Raw genomic sequence first — 18,509 nt, forward strand, 5'->3', positions numbered from 1 at the left:
ATGACAAAAATGACAAAAATGACAAAAATGACAAAAATGACAAAAATGACAAAAATGACAAAAATGACAAAAATGACAAAAATGACAAAAATGACAAAAATGACAAAAATGACAAAAATGACAAAAATGACAAAAATGACAAAAATGACAAAAATGACAAAAATGACAAAAATGACAAAAATGACAAAAATGACAAAAATGACAAAAATGACAAAAATGACAAAAATGACAAAAATGACAAAAATGACAAAAATGACAAAAATGACAAAAATGACAAAAATGACAAAAATGACAAAAATGACAAAAATGACAAAAATGACAAAAATGACAAAAATGACAAAAATGACAAAAATGACAAAAATGACAAAAATGACAAAAATGACAAAAATGACAAAAATGACAAAAATGACAAAAATGACAAAAATGACAAAAATGACAAAAATGACAAAAATGACAAAAATGACAAAAATGACAAAAATGACAAAAATGACAAAAATGACAAAAATGACAAAAATGACAAAAATGACAAAAATGACAAAAATGACAAAAATGACAAAAATGACAAAAATGACAAAAATGACAAAAATGACAAAAATGACAAAAATGACAAAAATGACAAAAAAGACAAAAATGACAAAAAAGACAAAAAAGACAAAAAAGACAAAAAAGACAAAAAGACAAAAAAGACAAAAAAGACAAAAAAGACAAAAAAGACAAAAAGACCAAAAAGACAAAAAAGACAAAAAAGACAAAAAAGACAAAAAAGACAAAAAAGACAAAAAAGACAAAAAAGACAAAAAAGACAAAAAAGACAAAAAAGACAAAAAAGACAAAAAAGACAAAAAAGACAAAAAGACAAAAAAGACAAAAAAGACAAAAAAGACAAAAAAGACAAAAAAGACAAAAAAGACAAAAAAGACAAAAAAGACAAAAAAGACAAAAAAGACAAAAAAGACAAAAAAGACAAAAAAGACAAAAAAGACAAAAAAGACAAAAAAGACAAAAAAGACAAAAAAGACAAAAAAGACAAAAAAGACAAAAAAGACAAAAAAGACAAAAAAGACAAAAAAGACAAAAAAGACAAAAAAGACAAAAAAGACAAAAAAGACAAAAAAGACAAAAAAGACAAAAAAGACAAAAAAGACAAAAAAGACAAAAAAGACAAAAAAGACAAAAAAGACAAAAAAGACAAAAAAGACAAAAAAGACAAACAAGACAAAAAAGACAAAAAAGACAAAAAAGACAAAAAAGACAAAAAAGACAAAAAAGACAAAAAAGACAAAAAAGACAAAAAAGACAAAAAAGACAAAAAAGACAAAAAAGACAAAAAAGACAAAAAAGACAAAAAAGACAAAAAAGACAAAAAAGACAAAAAAGACAAAAAAGACAAAAAAGACAAAAAAGACAAAAAAGACAAAAAAGACAAAAAAGACAAAAAAGACAAAAAAGACAAAAAAGACAAAAAAGACAAAAAAGACAAAAAAGACAAAAAAGACAAAAAAGACAAAAAAGACAAAAAAGACAAAAAAGACAAAAAAGACAAAAAAGACAAAAAAGACAAAAAAGACAAAAAAGACAAAAAAGACAAAAAAGACAAAAAAGACAAAAAAGACAAAAAAGACAAAAAAGACAAAAAAGACAAAAAAGACAAAAAAGACAAAAAAGACAAAAAAGACAAAAAAGACAAAAAGACAAAAAAGACAAAAAAGACAAAAAAGACAAAAAAGACAAAGACAAAAAAGACAAAAAAGACAAAAAAGACAAAAAAGACAAAAAAGACAAAAAAGACAAAAAAGACAAAAAAGACAAAAAAGACAAAAAAGACAAAAAAGACAAAAAAGACAAAAAAGACAAAAAAGACAAAAAAGACAAAAAAGACAAAAAAGACAAAAAAGACAAAAAAGACAAAAAAGACAAAAAAGACAAAAAAGACAAAAAAGACAAAAAAGACAAAAAAGACAAAAAAGACAAAAAAGACAAAAAAGACAAAAAAGACAAAAAAGACAAAAAAGACAAAAAAGACAAAAAAGACAAAAAAGACAAAAAAGACAAAAAAGACAAAAAAGACAAAAAAGACAAAAAAGACAAAAAAGACAAAAAAGACAAAAAAGACAAAAAAGACAAAAAAGACAAAAAAGACAAAAAAGACAAAAAAGACAAAAAAGACAAAAAAGACAAAAAAGACAAAAAAGACAAAAAAGACAAAAAAGACAAAAAAGACAAAAAAGACAAAAAAGACAAAAAAGACAAAAAAGACAAAAAAGACAAAAAAGACAAAAAAGACAAAAAAGACAAAAAAGACAAAAAAGACAAAAAAGACAAAAAAGACAAAAAAGACAAAAAAGACAAAAAAGACAAAAAAGACAAAAAAGACAAAAAAGACAAAAAAGACAAAAAAGACAAAAAAGACAAAAAAGACAAAAAAGACAAAAAAGACAAAAAAGACAAAAAAGACAAAAAAGACAAAAAAGACAAAAAAGACAAAAAAGACAAAAAAGACAAAAAAGACAAAAAAGACAAAAAAGACAAAAAAGACAAAAAAGACAAAAAAGACAAAAAAGACAAAAAAGACAAAAAAGACAAAAAAGACAAAAAAGACAAAAAAGACAAAAAAGACAAAAAAGACAAAAAAGACAAAAAAGACAAAAAAGACAAAAAAGACAAAAAAGACAAAAAAGACAAAAAAGACAAAAAAGACAAAAAAGACAAAAAAGACAAAAAAGACAAAAAAGACAAAAAAGACAAAAAAGACAAAAAAGACAAAAAAGACAAAAAAGACAAAAAAGACAAAAAAGACAAAAAAGACAAAAAAGACAAAAAAGACAAAAAAGACAAAAAAGACAAAAAAGACAAAAAAGACAAAAAAGACAAAAAAGACAAAAAAGACAAAAAAGACAAAAAAGACAAAAAAGACAAAAAAGACAAAAAAGACAAAAAAGACAAAAAAGACAAAAAAGACAAAAAAGACAAAAAAGACAAAAAAGACAAAAAAGACAAAAAAGACAAAAAAGACAAAAAAGACAAAAAAGACAAAAAAGACAAAAAAGACAAAAAAGACAAAAAAGACAAAAAAGACAAAAAAGACAAAAAAGACAAAAAAGACAAAAAAGACAAAAAAGACAAAAAAGACAAAAAAGACAAAAAAGACAAAAAAGACAAAAAAGACAAAAAAGACAAAAAAGACAAAAAAGACAAAAAAGACAAAAAAGACAAAAAAGACAAAAAAGACAAAAAAGACAAAAAAGACAAAAAAGACAAAAAAGACAAAAAAGACAAAAAAGACAAAAAAGACAAAAAAGACAAAAAAGACAAAAAAGACAAAAAAGACAAAAAAGACAAAAAAGACAAAAAAGACAAAAAAGACAAAAAAGACAAAAAAGACAAAAAAGACAAAAAAGACAAAAAAGACAAAAAAGACAAAAAAGACAAAAAAGACAAAAAAGACAAAAAAGACAAAAAAGACAAAAAAGACAAAAAAGACAAAAAAGACAAAAAAGACAAAAAAGACAAAAAAGACAAAAAAGACAAAAAAGACAAAAAAGACAAAAAAGACAAAAAAGACAAAAAAGACAAAAAAGACAAAAAAGACAAAAAAGACAAAAAAGACAAAAAAGACAAAAAAGACAAAAAAGACAAAAAAGACAAAAAAGACAAAAAAGACAAAAAAGACAAAAAAGACAAAAAAGACAAAAAAGACAAAAAAGACAAAAAAGACAAAAAAGACAAAAAAGACAAAAAAGACAAAAAAGACAAAAAAGACAAAAAAGACAAAAAAGACAAAAAAGACAAAAAAGACAAAAAAGACAAAAAAGACAAAAAAGACAAAAAAGACAAAAAAGACAAAAAAGACAAAAAAGACAAAAAAGACAAAAAAGACAAAAAAGACAAAAAAGACAAAAAAGACAAAAAAGACAAAAAAGACAAAAAAGACAAAAAAGACAAAAAAGACAAAAAAGACAAAAAAGACAAAAAAGACAAAAAAGACAAAAAAGACAAAAAAGACAAAAAAGACAAAAAAGACAAAAAAGACAAAAAAGACAAAAAAGACAAAAAAGACAAAAAAGACAAAAAAGACAAAAAAGACAAAAAAGACAAAAAAGACAAAAAAGACAAAAAAGACAAAAAAGACAAAAAAGACAAAAAAGACAAAAAAGACAAAAAAGACAAAAAAGACAAAAAAGACAAAAAAGACAAAAAAGACAAAAAAGACAAAAAAGACAAAAAAGACAAAAAAGACAAAAAAGACAAAAAAGACAAAAAAGACAAAAAAGACAAAAAAGACAAAAAAGACAAAAAAGACAAAAAAGACAAAAAAGACAAAAAAGACAAAAAAGACAAAAAAGACAAAAAAGACAAAAAAGACAAAAAAGACAAAAAAGACAAAAAAGACAAAAAAGACAAAAAAGACAAAAAAGACAAAAAAGACAAAAAAGACAAAAAAGACAAAAAAGACAAAAAAGACAAAAAAGACAAAAAAGACAAAAAAGACAAAAAAGACTAAAAAGACAAAAAAGACAAAAAAGACAAAAAAGACAAAAAAGACAAAAAAGACAAAAAAGACAAAAAAGACAAAAAAGACAAAAAAGACAAAAAAGACAAAAAAGACAAAAAAGACAAAAATGACAAAAATGACACAATTATGACACAAAAATGTCACAGAAACAACTCCGAAATTACACAAAAATAAGTAAAAATTGCACAAAATGACTCAAAAATGACACAAAAATTACACCAAAATGACACCAAAATGACGACAAAATGACACAAAAATGACACCAAAAACAACACTGAAATGACAAAAAATTAGGAAAAATGGCACAAAATGTCACAAAAATGACACTAAAATGACAGAAAAATGACACAAAAATGACAAAAATAAATAAAATTGACACAAATGTCAAAAACAACAGAGCCTCAATTTTGAGTTTTTATTCAAATTATTTTAAACTGATTTTGAACTATGATTTTATTCAAAACTAGAGTCTGAAACATAGAAAATCCAACAATTTCTAGTTAATTATTATTACACACTTTTTCACAAACCTCACAAACGTTTCACAAGCACGCACACCACACTAGGCCAGCACCAATCTGTACAAAATCACACCCGACACCTTACGTTACCCCACAAACACATAAATTCACTTCACACACTCACACACACGATAATCTATTCGTCTGATCAACAGATAGAGTTTTTAATTAATTTTTTCCGTGTTTTTATTGTCAATGTTTGTAGAGTACAGATGCTTTCCTTAAATGGCAATCCCACCAAATCCAAACAAAAATAAAATCCCCCTACCACGTAGGAACTGATAGGGAAGAAAATCCAAAAGCTTCATGTGCTGAATACGTATTTAGTCCTTCTTCCAAGGAAAGGTTTTTTTTAAGTAACAGCTTGCGGGCGTGGAGAAAAAGAAACATGTAACTACCCCCACCTCCATCCATGATCAGCATCATGTGACAACTGGAACTGACCCAGAAATTGAAAACGCCAGATAGTTTTTCACAGTTTTCTCACAGCTGCTGGAAAGATGCCAACAACTTTTTTTCCTTCACATGGTTGAGGAAAATTATTTTAAAATAAGTTCTTATTTATCAGTTAATTTATTCTTGATGATGTCACATTTTTATCACTTGAGAAAAATGTTGAAATCAAAATCTTCTAGGATTTTTTTCCCTTGAAAAATTTTATTTATTTTTTTTAGGTGATGTTTTTTTTCCAGGTCATAAAAATGTAACATAATATCTGAAGCAAAGGAACTGATAAATTTCTACTTACTTTTTATCACTTTTGAGTTTATCACACTGATAATTAAAATCAGAGTGATAAACTAAAAAATGAGTCGACTTCTAAAGTGCAGAAAGATACGGGTATAAATAGTTCGCTTCAAGGCAGTTTTGCATTTCCTAGGATAGCTTTCATAACTGTAACATCGTAACGACTCGAAGCAAACAGTTTGAGAGCTGTAAAACTGACTCGGACTGACATTTCGCTGGCACATACATCCAGGGGCGGTCCTAGAGTTGGCTCTTGGGGGGGGTGATTTTCCAAATTTTCAAAAATCAGTCAATATGAAGGAACGTAATATCTGATAAAAAAAACGATCATTTTGAAAAAGCGAAAAGAGGGAGGGGGTGGTGGGGGGGGGAGATTTGGGTTGCCGCTTTCAAATGAGTACAATACAAGTTATATACAATACAGATATGTTTCGAAAAATATGAAATGAGAGAAGAATAATGAAATCGTTTAACAGTTTTTTACAATATTTATAGAACAACCAGAAAATCTATGATATTCACTACAAAAAATAATAATAAAACGAGAATTGTCATAATTATTTTAGAAAGGGTAGGCTGTGACCGTCGATGACGGAAGTGTTTTTTTTGTTCGAAGAAAATTTTCAAGAGTTCTGAAGTGGAGATTTTGGATTTTTCTGAGTTGTAAAGTTGTGAAAATTTATCTGAAAACGGAATGATAGCGCTACGTCTTCCGGATCAGCCTTGTGGTGTTGTAAAGCTGATGGTGCATTGAATCCACCTGCCGGACGGATCAACATTATTTCTCAGATAAGTAGTTTGTTTAAATTTTTTACAGATAGGTAAAGAAGGAAAAGTGTTTAGGAGATTATTTTGAATATTTTGATAAACAGCATGAAGTCGAGCAGAAAATATTTCATTGGATAAATTGCATGGTTATTTTTTGTGTAAACGCAAGTTACGGGTCAAGGAAAACCCTTTTTTGCGGTTTTTTTTTCTGAAGTCAGTTGGAGATAACACCTTCGGAAAGCATATTTCCATTTTTCTCAGCGGAGCTCTTGAGTTAGCGGATAGTAAAAACAGTAGGTACTAATTTTGAATCATAAACTTGAAGCGGTTGGAAATAAAATTCTATGTATAAATTAATGAAGTGAAAAATATTTAATTGATATAAAAATTATCGTGGTCAGGAAGGTATGAACCTTACGTTTCACAAAAGTTCAAGATGGTAACATACGTTTGCGTTCGAACTGATTTTTCTGCCCCAAAGTGAGTTGACCAAATAGTTTTAGTAGGGGATTTTATGTTGAAGCATAAGAACATACACAATTCAATTCAATGGTAATTTTAATGGCGTTTTAACGTGTGCTTCAGAAGTTTGGTTAGGCACTCAACCAAAGTAGTAGTTGTTCGTTCCCTCAGATAATTTCAAATGTAAATAACTTAACTTGTTTCAATGTCTCAACAACTTGAAATTATGAAATTATGAACAACTTATGGTTCCTTTTTCAAAATTATTATTAGCTGCCCAACATGATCCGAAATGTATAACCCAAACCTCTTCAATTTGTATCTCAATTAAAATCCACGCGACTATATAAAAGAATTATTTTTACAAATTTATGTTTACACTTGGTAACAGTCGTTATTTTTTTATCACCATTTAACCTAACACACTAATGCCTGCTTCTATAGAAACTTTATGAGTCAGGAAAATAATATTTATTGTTCACCGTAACACTAGTCAAAAGTGTCTCCCAACCAATTCCTTTAACCCCTCTCCCAACCAAAATTATTTTGCTAGGATGCAGAGGTGACCTCGGTCCTAAAGCACAAAATAGATCTTTCATCCTTTTTCTTTTTTCCAATCTATCCATTGACTACTAGGACGTGGCCGGCGCCGTTATTGACGGTCAAAGAGAGAGCATCAGTTTTGTGCAGTGTGAATGAGCTGCTAATCCCAAGCATCATTCATTTGACCTCTGAATAAAATTGATGGCCTCGGTCAATCACGGAGTAGCAACCATTGGCGATGTGGAACTTGTTCTACTGAGCCACGCCAGCGATCGTGGAACTCGAAGTGATAGTTATCATAATATGATTTTTTGATAAGTCATGCATACATTTTCTTCAACCATGCATTTCGGGTTTTACGATTCAAGGTGGATGTGAGTAGTTAATCAAGCTAAGCTAAGCTAAGCTAATTGTCATAATTATTTTACCTGGTAGTTTAAAATTGTCACTTTCAAAGTTCTTTAAAGAGTTTCTTGTTATAAATGACATTTTACAAATAAAATTATACACACGTTGTTAAGCTTCTGAATTTTAGTGCTAGAGCAAACAAAAAGTATAGTTTTGCAAGAAGTTTAAGTTAATTATTGCTATGAATTTCAAACTGATTAAAGGTGATTAAATTTTTTATTGGAGTAATTTACTGAATGATGATAAGGAAATTTCATAATATTATTTTGAATTTGGAAACACAATCTTCGTTCCAGGTTTTGACTTTTCAAATTCTCAAATTAAAAAATCAACATTCTAAAGACAAATTTAGTTGAAAATAAGATTATCAAAATCAAATACTGAAGTATTAGACTTCTGGAGCTTAATTTTAATTGATTTGCGCTTGAATTACAGGTTATAATACAAAATTTTCAATTTTAATTGTACTGAAACAAATTAAATAGCAACAAATAAATTTTAAAGAAAGTGAAAAAAATTTCCTCATGTATGTACCTTATCAGAATTCCAAACTCTTGAAATGATATTGATTTAAAATAAAAAAAAAACATAGAATGAAGCCATGAAGGGTTAATTTAGTGGAAAATATTTATCAATTGCAATTGAAATATTCAATCTTTCAGATGTAGATTATCAAACCTTAAACTGTATTTACTTAAAATTTCAAAATTATTATGTGAATGAGCTAAGAGCAGTTTCGGCGATATAATTGGTGTAAATCTTGAGCAGTATAAATCAAAAGTAACAAAAAGCTCTTTTGTATGTTAGCTTGATGGATTGCCTTGTTGCCGTTAAAATAATCGACTGATAACGGGAAAGTTTTAATCCACAAGGGAAAAAATAAAACAAAGGCAACCTGGTTTTGGAAAATTTTTGCGTCCTTAAATTCATTTTTTTGTCAGATTTTTTGTCAGAAAACTAATTAGTTTTGAGTTTAATCGATCAATGGTAACTGATGAAATAAAAAAAAAAATTTCTATCTGACCGAATAAAAAAGAAACTGCATTTTAAAGGCAATCAATTAATTATTTCAGAAGAAAAAATATCAAGTATTTTAGTGTTACATCAATATTCACTCCCTTATTTGACTTTTTCAAATTTGTCATTTCATTAAAATTCAAAACATAATAAAGTATTAAGAAGCTCAAATTTTGAAACAAATGCAAAATTTATCACATTTGCTCATGTAAATTTAGGCATATGAGGGATATTAGTGACAATTAAAAAAATTCCCTACATGTCATTACCTAGCTCAAATGTTAAGTAGATAAATGGTTAGCAATATAAAAGTCAACACTCTAAGTAATTCAACAGAAATTCATTGGTATAATTCGGTCCAGGGAATTGTAAGTTACAGCTGCTTGAGTTTGGTAGACTGACTTTTCTTCAATCTTCAGCCTTCAAGTGATTAACAAACTTAATCGTTGAATAAACACCCCCACGGAGTAGAAAATTTTTGAAAATTCAAAGGCACATCTACTAAAGGAAGTTCAAAATTTTTATAGAAATTTGAACATTTACGGGTATTTTGTAAAGGTTTTTTGCCGCTTGGGGGGGGGGGGGGTGATCACCCCGAATGCCATAAAGATGGTAAAACGACTATAATCGAAACAAAAAAAAAAAATTTTTGTGCCCTACATCATCCTCATTTAACAAACACTGGTCCGGTGGAAATTTCCAAGCCACAGAAATATAAGTGGGGTGGCACTAGTCGATTGGCAGCCTCCTCAGTGGACATGAAAAATGCATTCCTTTTATGATGCCACAAGTCGCGTTTATGTGTTTTGTTCCTGCTGGTGGCTGTGGGCATTTTGAAAACAAACGGAGCTTCAAATGCTCCAACGTATCATTTTGAATTCAGATGTTATTGGCAGTAGTTAGCTTACAAGAGCAGATGAACGTTCAACAACCCGTGCCAAACAGTGCATACAGTAGGATTTTCACAAAGCTTATTGGAAAAAACTAAAGTTTCTAATCAAGTTAAAGAATTGACTTGGAAAACTTGTATAAAAAAAGTTTGATTTTTTTTTCTATTTCAGTTGAATCCATATAGAAAACGTTGTACAGTGGTCAAAAAGGGCCTAAATAGGGTTACCAGATCCCGCAACACCAAAAAGAGTACATTGAGATCATTTACTCAAAAAGTCAGGAGAAACAATATAACTACGGGTTTCTGAGCCCCAGGCATCAGGTTGATACAAGATCCATTTTATTAAAGAGCTTTGCTCCCGGATGGTATGCAAAACAGAAGGAAAAAAAAAGTACACTTCGGATTATCTGAGGCCCTACTGCTTGAAATACGCAGGATTCTACTGTTATTGGAAACCGAGATATTTCTTTTCAATCAAATTTCGTCAATTTGTGAAGGTTATGCAAAAGTTGGATTATTCAGCAGTATTTAGATGTTATGCTGACAAACCAAAAAAAAAATACATTATAAAACAATCCATTTCAAAAAGAGCTTTTTTTTGTTGACCCCAAATTTTGTTTACAATCATTATTTGAGATAAGACACGAATGCCATGACTTTAGTAAAGTGTCAAAATTAAAACCTAAGAAAATTTTTGAGATTTGTGCGCATTTCAGCATTGTACCTTAATTGTGTATATATTGATAACTGCTTGCATTTATTATGACTAAAAATGCATGTTAATAAAAACAAGATGTTAAAGTAATTTGTTTTAAGTCGTATTCCTTTCGTAGTTTTAGCAATAGATTTGAAAAAAACATCATAAAATGGAAGAAACACGTATGTTTTTCAGATCAAATTTCTTTAAAAAAAAAAAAGAGTACATTTGGTAAAATTTCACAAAAAGAAGAGTACGTCCATTTCTCGACCGAAAAAGAGTACATGTACTCTTAAAAGAGTACGTATGGTAACCCTAGCCTTTGCCTTTCATTTTAGCTGCTAGGTGTCTTCACAACATTTACTTGTTTGTTAGACCGTTCCTCATAACGTGGAAGTATTTAAAATAAGTTACAGCCTACTACGATAAAAAACAAGAATACTAAATTTTATGTTTGAGGAGATAGAGACGAATTTTTTTGTACAAAGTTGTAGATATCATCAAAATATGAAACTTTGTTGAACGGCGGGGGGTTTTGGGGGTAAACCGTCACCCCCCCCCCCCCCCCCCCCCTATGAGGGTCCAAAAAAGCAAGCGAGGTATTCTACTCTACAAATTTTAAAATAATTTAAAAATATGATAATAGATATTCAAGAGTAACAATCTAGACTAAAAACTAATGCCAAAACCTCGGAAATCATTCCAAGTTCAAAATTCTTCTACAATTTCACAAAATTTTCTCATTTGTTGATAGAATAAGTTTGTCAGTTTTTTTTTCAGCACGTATCCGGGCCGAACAAATCCGGGCTGTTTTACATAAAAACCTGACGAAATCCGGGTATTTGACTTCAAAACTGTCGACCAAAATCCAGGCAATTTTGGTCAAAACCTAGGAATTGCTGAAAACTTTTCATGATAATTTTTTTGAAACTGGCTCTAAAAATTTTGGACGCATGAATAAAAAAAAATACACAATTTGTTTTTAAAGTTTCATTTAAGATCAAACCCGGTCCAGATCCGGGCTTTTCCTATGAAATCTGGGCATCCGGATCAGATTGAATTGTTCCCAAATTTGATATTAAATATCCTGGCCAACCCGGTTAAAAACGGGCAATCTGGCAACCTTATCATAAAAATTCATGTAAAATCTAATGATAGTTTTACATGAGAGCATCCGGAGAAGTTGAAAGAGAATTTCAAATCTGTAAACACATTTAAAATTTAAAATTCTTCATCAAATGTGAATGACAAAGATAACAAATCGTTTCTCAAGATTAAAAAACTTGACTCAGAACTGATGAAAAAACCTTGAAGAACAAAACCCAGGATCAGAAGTCTGCTCCTTTTTTTCAAAATCTTCTCACTTGTTGATAGCAATTCAGTAAACTAAAAAAAAAAATAACAAATGGCAACAAAAAGGCCAAAAATTACAAAAATGACAAAAATGGCAAAAGTAAAAAAAATGATAAAATTGACAAAAATTTGTCATTTTGACAAAAATGACAAAAATGACAAAAATGACAAAAATGACAAAAATGACAAAAATGACAAAAATGACAAAAATGACAAAAATGACAAAAATGACAAAAATGACAAAAATGACAAAAATGACAAAAATGACAAAAATGACAAAAATGACAAAAATGACAAAAATGACAAAAATGACAAAAATGACAAAAATGACAAAAATGACAAAAATGACAAAAATGACAAAAATGACAAAAATGACAAAAATGACAAAAATGACAAAAATGACAAAAATTACAAAAATGACAAAAATGACAAAAATGACAAAAATGACAAAAATGACAAAAATGACAAAAATGACAAAAATGACAAAAATGACAAAAATGACAAAAATGACAAAAATGACAAAAATGACAAAAATGACAAAAATGACAAAAATGACAAAAATGACAAAAATGACAAAAATGACAAAAATGACAAAAATGACAAAAGTGACAAAAATGACAAAAATGACAAAAATGACAAAAATGACAAAAATGACAAAAATGACAAAAATGACAAAAATGACAAAAATGACAAAAATGACAAAAATGACAAAAATGACAAAAATGACAACAGGGACAAAAATGACAAAAATGACAAAAATGACAAAAATGACAAAAATGACAAAAATGACAAAAATGACAAAAATGACAAAAATGACAAAAATGACAAAAATGACAAAAATGACAAAAATGACAAAAATGACAAAAATGACAAAAATGACAAAAATGACAAAAATGACAAAAATGACAAAAATGACAAAAATGACAAAAATGACAAAAATGACAAAAATGACAAAAATGACAAAAATGACAAAAATGACAAAAATGACAAAAATGACAAAAATGACAAAAATGACAAAAATGACAAAAAATGACAAAAAATGACAAAAAATGACAAAAATAACAAAATTCGACAAAAATAACAAAATTGGACAAAAATTATGTCAATTTTGTTCATTGTAATAATTTTATAATATTTTGCAATTAAGTTAATTTTGTTGATTTTGTCAATTAGTTCATTTTATCAATGTGGTCAATTTTTTACAATTTTGTTAATTTGGTCCTTTACACAAATTTTTGCCTTTTGTCAACTTTGTCATTTTTTTTTTAATTATTGTCATTTTTGTCAATTTTATAATTTTTTCAATTTTGGTCAATCCTGTCAATGTCGTCATTTTTTTCAATGCCGCCAGTTTTTTCCATTGATGTTTAGTTTTTCAATTTGTTTGAATTTTTTTCATTTTGTTAATTTTGTAGTTTTTTTCTTATTTGTCAATAATTTAAATTTTTCGAATCTTGCTCAGATTTGCTAATTTAGTAAATTTTTGTTGTTTTGTTTTAAATTTTCTTATTTCCAATTTGGATTTTTGTCAGTGCTAACTAAATTGGCAAAAATTACATAGTTGAAAAATAAACTTAATTGACAAAAATTCCAAATAGAAGAAATTGAAATTATTTACATAATCATCAAAGTTTTAAAAATTAATTGTTGGCTCGACCGATTACCGAATCGTATTTTACTCCGGCGATACTAATTTTACCCAGTTTTATTACAAAAAAAACTGACTTAAACTAGTCGCAACTTTTTTCTATTTAGAATATTTGTTGCCTGGACAACATATGTGAAATACAAATTTAAAGTTGCTTTGATAACTTTTGCAGTAGTTTACTGTGAATTTTTAAGATGTTTCATACAACGTAATGAAAGCGAATGCGAGAAATGAACTTAAAGCTTGATAGATACCTATAAAAGGGGGTCTACAACTTATAATTCATGATTTACTATGTTCGCAAATGATATTCAAGGTTTACTAAATTTTGGAAAAAATAATGTTGGCAACCCTGCTTGTAAGGCAAGTGATCCCAAATTCGGAGAATCGTTTGATTTTTCCGGACGTGCATTCAAAAGATTTTATCGCACAGCAGACTTTTACTAGCATTACGTTTGACGTTTTGTTCGTAAGGAAGAAAGAATCATTTTGCAAATTTGTAAGATGATTCTTTCGTAGGTTTCAGACTTCAAAATTTGAATAAAAAACAATAAGTGAAAAGCTATTTGAAAAATTTTAAAATGTTTCATAAGTTCATTTAATGTTCAATTCTGCAATTCAAAAAAAGTTACGTCCCTTACAAAGGTTTTCTGTTAGTTCAAAAAACTTATTTTTTAATTACAAATGATTTAGTTTATTCCATTGAATACCATTTTAAGTTGCCGAACAATGAGCAAAAAGAATAACCGAGAAAAAAAATTTGTACTATACACCTGCTGACAATTCCATATTGTAACACACATACCCACACACGTCAACGTTTACTAATCGTTCTCTTGAATTCGTCAATCGTTTTTGTCTCTTTTTTCTTCCTCTTTGTGCATCCTTTTACATGTTTTCTTTCAATAACCAAAAAATATCTAATCCCAAAAATGCTTCCAATAAATGATGAATACTGTTAACATAAACTATCGTCACGTTACTTCGTGCTCTGTATTGTCGATATCCACAAAAAAAACACACGCACACTAACACAACGCTCCATGAACTGTCGACGAATACACTCACACTTCGCGTCGTCAACGTTCTGTCGACTTCGGCAACGAATAAATCGGGGAAAACAACAACTAACAGGTGATCAGTCCCGACTTGCCACCGGCTCAGTCGCTCACGGCCACGCGGTTCACGATCGGCGATTTCGATGTAAGTTGAGTTTCACATTGTATTTGTGCAGCAGCAGCAGCAGAAACAACAGCATCACATCCTAGGTTTTCAGATGGTGTTGTTGTTGATGTTTTTTTACCTACATTTGCCCCACGCCTTCATGAAACAAAAACAGAAATAAACTCAACTCATCTCTCGCTTGAGTATGATCATGTCGATAAGCATTTCATCTTCCTCGATTCATCTTCATGATCATCTCTAGTTGACATGTTTTCGAGTGCTTGGCGCAAATTCATTACAATTGTTCAGTTGCTTTCGAAAAAGAAGTCGATCGGTGTGATCGTTTATCTGTCAGTACGGTCGCATACCTTTGGCCTTCTTTGGTGATCGATCTCTTTTCCGAATGCAATCGTTCATTCATGTGTTGGCTTAAACTTTCCTGAACTACCTAAATCGTCTACTAATCAATTTCTTCGTCTCATTTTTTCATCCCCTTACCCTTGGTATGAATTTTTTACTTGTCCTACTCGCATAAAAGATCCGATCATAAGTAACTCAACTCCTTCTCTCGAACTGTACGTTTCCCGTAAACGCAATATTTGGATAATAAACAAATCAAAAATGGCAATCGCTTCCCCTCTGTATCCATTTAATTTATCACTTGTCTAGAAAAACTAATCAGCTCATGGTAGAATGAAGCATAAAAACATAAATTGAATGGTAGAAGCTGTGTAGAATTCGTCTTTCATCTCCTACTCCTCCTGGCCGTAGTCATCATCTGAATGTTTAGAGTATCATCGTCCGGCAACTGTTGTTGGGCAAAACTCATCCATTCGATTAGTGAGACCATCATTTGTAGTACGCATAGTAAAAAGTCACAACAAAAACAAACCCATCATGACATGAGGAACAAGTTGTCACTACCAAAAACAAAAGGCTCAAATTGACATGGCATACATTCTTCCCTGTGTCCCGCGCGTGTATTTCGAAAGTTATAGACCAAGAACGAAGACAGCGATGTGGCACCAAGTGAAAGAGACATCAAACCATCCATGCGGACGGCCACGCCCCGAACCGTAACGACGAGCACTGGCCAAACGCCGTCTACGCTCAAACCCATTCTCGTCAATACCACTACTGGCAGCAAAGTTGGAGGACGAAAATAATAATAACAATAACACCTAATGGTTCGCATTTTAACGGTAGTTTGACAGAACAGAAGAAAAAAATCGAAATACTAACATCCTACCACCACGAAAAAACGCTACAAAATGAGAAACACAAAAAGCAACCTAGAAAGAACAAAACAAAACCTAGCAACATGTGACACAAACACAACCACTCTGTGAGATAATATAATTAACTTTAAAACTAAAAGTACTACATACACACACCAATCAATGTGAATTGTAAGTTGATGTTTTGAACTCGAACTTCAGTAGCACCCCAACAACACACTAATAGCATTCCACATAAACACACCTCAAAAGTGAAAAGAACGTTAAAAACGATAAAAATCAATTAAAAAAAAACAAAGTAACCGATGAACAAACATCGAAACACTCCATAGAATGGTTCAACAATAAAGAGTTTCGTCAAAGTTCAATTCAACCAAAAAAAAAAAAAAACAAAACAAATATGGATGTTAGAATCGAAGCAAAATGAGTAGTTCCACAACGTTTCGAGACTGTTTGCGTGTACACGAGCGAGGAATTTGCGCGCGAAGAGAGTCCCTATTATATGCGAGAGCAACATTGCAGGAGCGATTAACACGATAACTTGACAATACGGTAGGCTACTAACCTAACCTTCACTACTGGGTTCTGGGTGATCTGGTTTCGTACCACCTAATTAGTGTGTTCTGTGCTTTCTCTTGTTTTTTTTTTGTAGACAGTTGTTTTAACTGTTATTTTTTTATAAGTTCATAGTATTTGCAATCACAATTTTTAATTATTCACTTGGAATGTTTGAATGTTGTTCATTACTGATTACTTTTCAATCACTACATAAATCTTTTACGGTTTTTAATCAAAATTCTCCACTTTATAGTGCTGCATGATTGTTTACAAAAAAAATTCTTTTTTAATATTTTTTTGTTGACATCGATTTTGTGTTATAATTTTGAGTTCTCGAATCACCTTCGACACGTTACAATTGCACCATTCAAAACACGCTTTTTCTATGGAGCACAAATATCTATTGGATTTTTCTTTTAAATCAACTAGAAGTGCGGTTTTAAAAACTTTTCTATAAATGAATGTAAAGGTATTTTAAAGCTAACGGAGAAAAATTTTCTATTACTGCAATCGAAAAAACCCGTTATTCAGATGATTAACAGATATAAGAGCACATTTTTTCAAAACATTTTTGAAAAAATATATATTGAGCCCTATATAGAAACTCGCTAAGCAACCGCAATCGTGGGGCCAAGCAAATGTGTGACAATAAATACGATCGGCAAAAAAAGGCGTGCGTTAAAATAGAAAACATCATAGCAATCGGGAACTCTAGTCCCACTAACCAAGCGCGTTGACTATTGAAATGCTAACGGTAATTGGCTACGGCGAATGATCGAATTTGTTGCTGCACACCTGGTTGGCTAAACAAGCGCGTAATATGAAAGTATCAAAGGAATCGGGAATGCCACGCGTAACTAAGCAACTACGTCCACCAGCGTTTGCATTGCCCCGATCCGAGTAACCACGATTTGCGCTTATTGGGCGATTCCTCAATACAGTTTTCACACAATTTTTACTAAGATCATACATCGATGAAAACCTTCAACAGACATGAATCATAATAATTATCGAGCTAACATTTTGCAAATACTAAAGTTAAGGAAGTTTAGCCTTAGGTTAACCGAGAAATTGATATTACTTCCCTAATCAACGAAGAGTTGGGCAGTTTTTCCAACCCTACCCGCATTGCCATCCTTCTAAACTAGACTCCCTCATCCAGACAACCTGTTTGCAGCTTATCTTTAGGATTACTTGTACTTTTTCAACTTTTCGGATGTTGAACCAAACTATTTTCTTCAGATTTTCCAAAGCCTTACAGTACGTAAGCGTTGTCTCTCAGCTATTTCATGATCAAAACATTGTAGACTAAAGATACAAGGATCTTCTATACTTCGGGTTCTACCTTCTACATACATTCTTCCTGGAGATTGACGGTAACTCCCAAACCCTGATCGCAATGATTTTTTTAAAAACCGGATTTCCACATCACTCAATCTATGAGAACCATAATAGTTGAAAAATTTATAAAAACCGATGTCATCCGGCTCGAAGGACCATGTGCAGGATCATTCCTAATTCCGAATTGATAGCATTATTTGAACTCAGTACACGCTGATCACAGCCCAATGCCTTTGGGCAGACTCTGGCAACTGCCGAGTGATACAGGTGTTAATTGATTCCATGAAGATAAGGAATGAGAGAGGTTTTATCAAGTACAATCCGAAAATATCAATAGGAGAAATGATAAAAAGGATAACCTTTTATGACTGATTCGTTTGGCTGCCTGATAAACAGGCCTTACTTCCTTTCTACAAGGTTAAGAAGCTTTCCGCTTGTAAAATCAGCGGTGGTCAAATCGTGCGCCAAATATTTGGACCGCTAGCGGTGACATACTTTAGAAGATTTCGTAATGGGCAGCAAAACGAACTCTTTAGAGGACACCTGGCAGGTTTACGGCCACAAACTTTTCGTTGACAAGTTTGCCTGGAAGATCCGACGATAAAAAAGGAGAAAAAATGAAAAATTTGATGTCTACTA

General features: G+C 30.3%; 1 protein-coding gene across 13 annotated transcripts in view; it reads left to right on the top strand.

Moving 5' to 3' along the window:
• LOC129749106 (sodium-dependent neutral amino acid transporter B(0)AT3) overlaps positions 1–18,509 on the top strand; it is a 157,710-nt gene that overhangs the window by 127,458 nt on the left and 11,743 nt on the right. Inside the window, exons 11-12 of one of the 13 annotated variants that reach the window (XR_008737927.1) lie at positions 14,704–14,772; positions 15,732–16,523. The exons of 10 other annotated variants lie outside the window; for them this stretch is intronic. Coding sequence is in view for 2 of the 3 variants with exons in the window: in XM_055743982.1 (XP_055599957.1) it covers positions 14,704–14,772; positions 15,272–15,283 (81 nt within the window). In the remaining variant the exon portion in view is untranslated. Of the gene's footprint in view, positions 1–14,703; positions 14,773–15,271; positions 16,524–18,509 lie in introns of those variants that run through there. 2 more of the 13 variants (XM_055743983.1, XM_055743982.1) reach the window with 2 other exon arrangements.

The sequence above is a fragment of the Uranotaenia lowii genome, chromosome 2 (assembly GCF_029784155.1).
Source record: "Uranotaenia lowii strain MFRU-FL chromosome 2, ASM2978415v1, whole genome shotgun sequence".
Taxonomy (NCBI): domain Eukaryota; kingdom Metazoa; phylum Arthropoda; class Insecta; order Diptera; family Culicidae; genus Uranotaenia; species Uranotaenia lowii.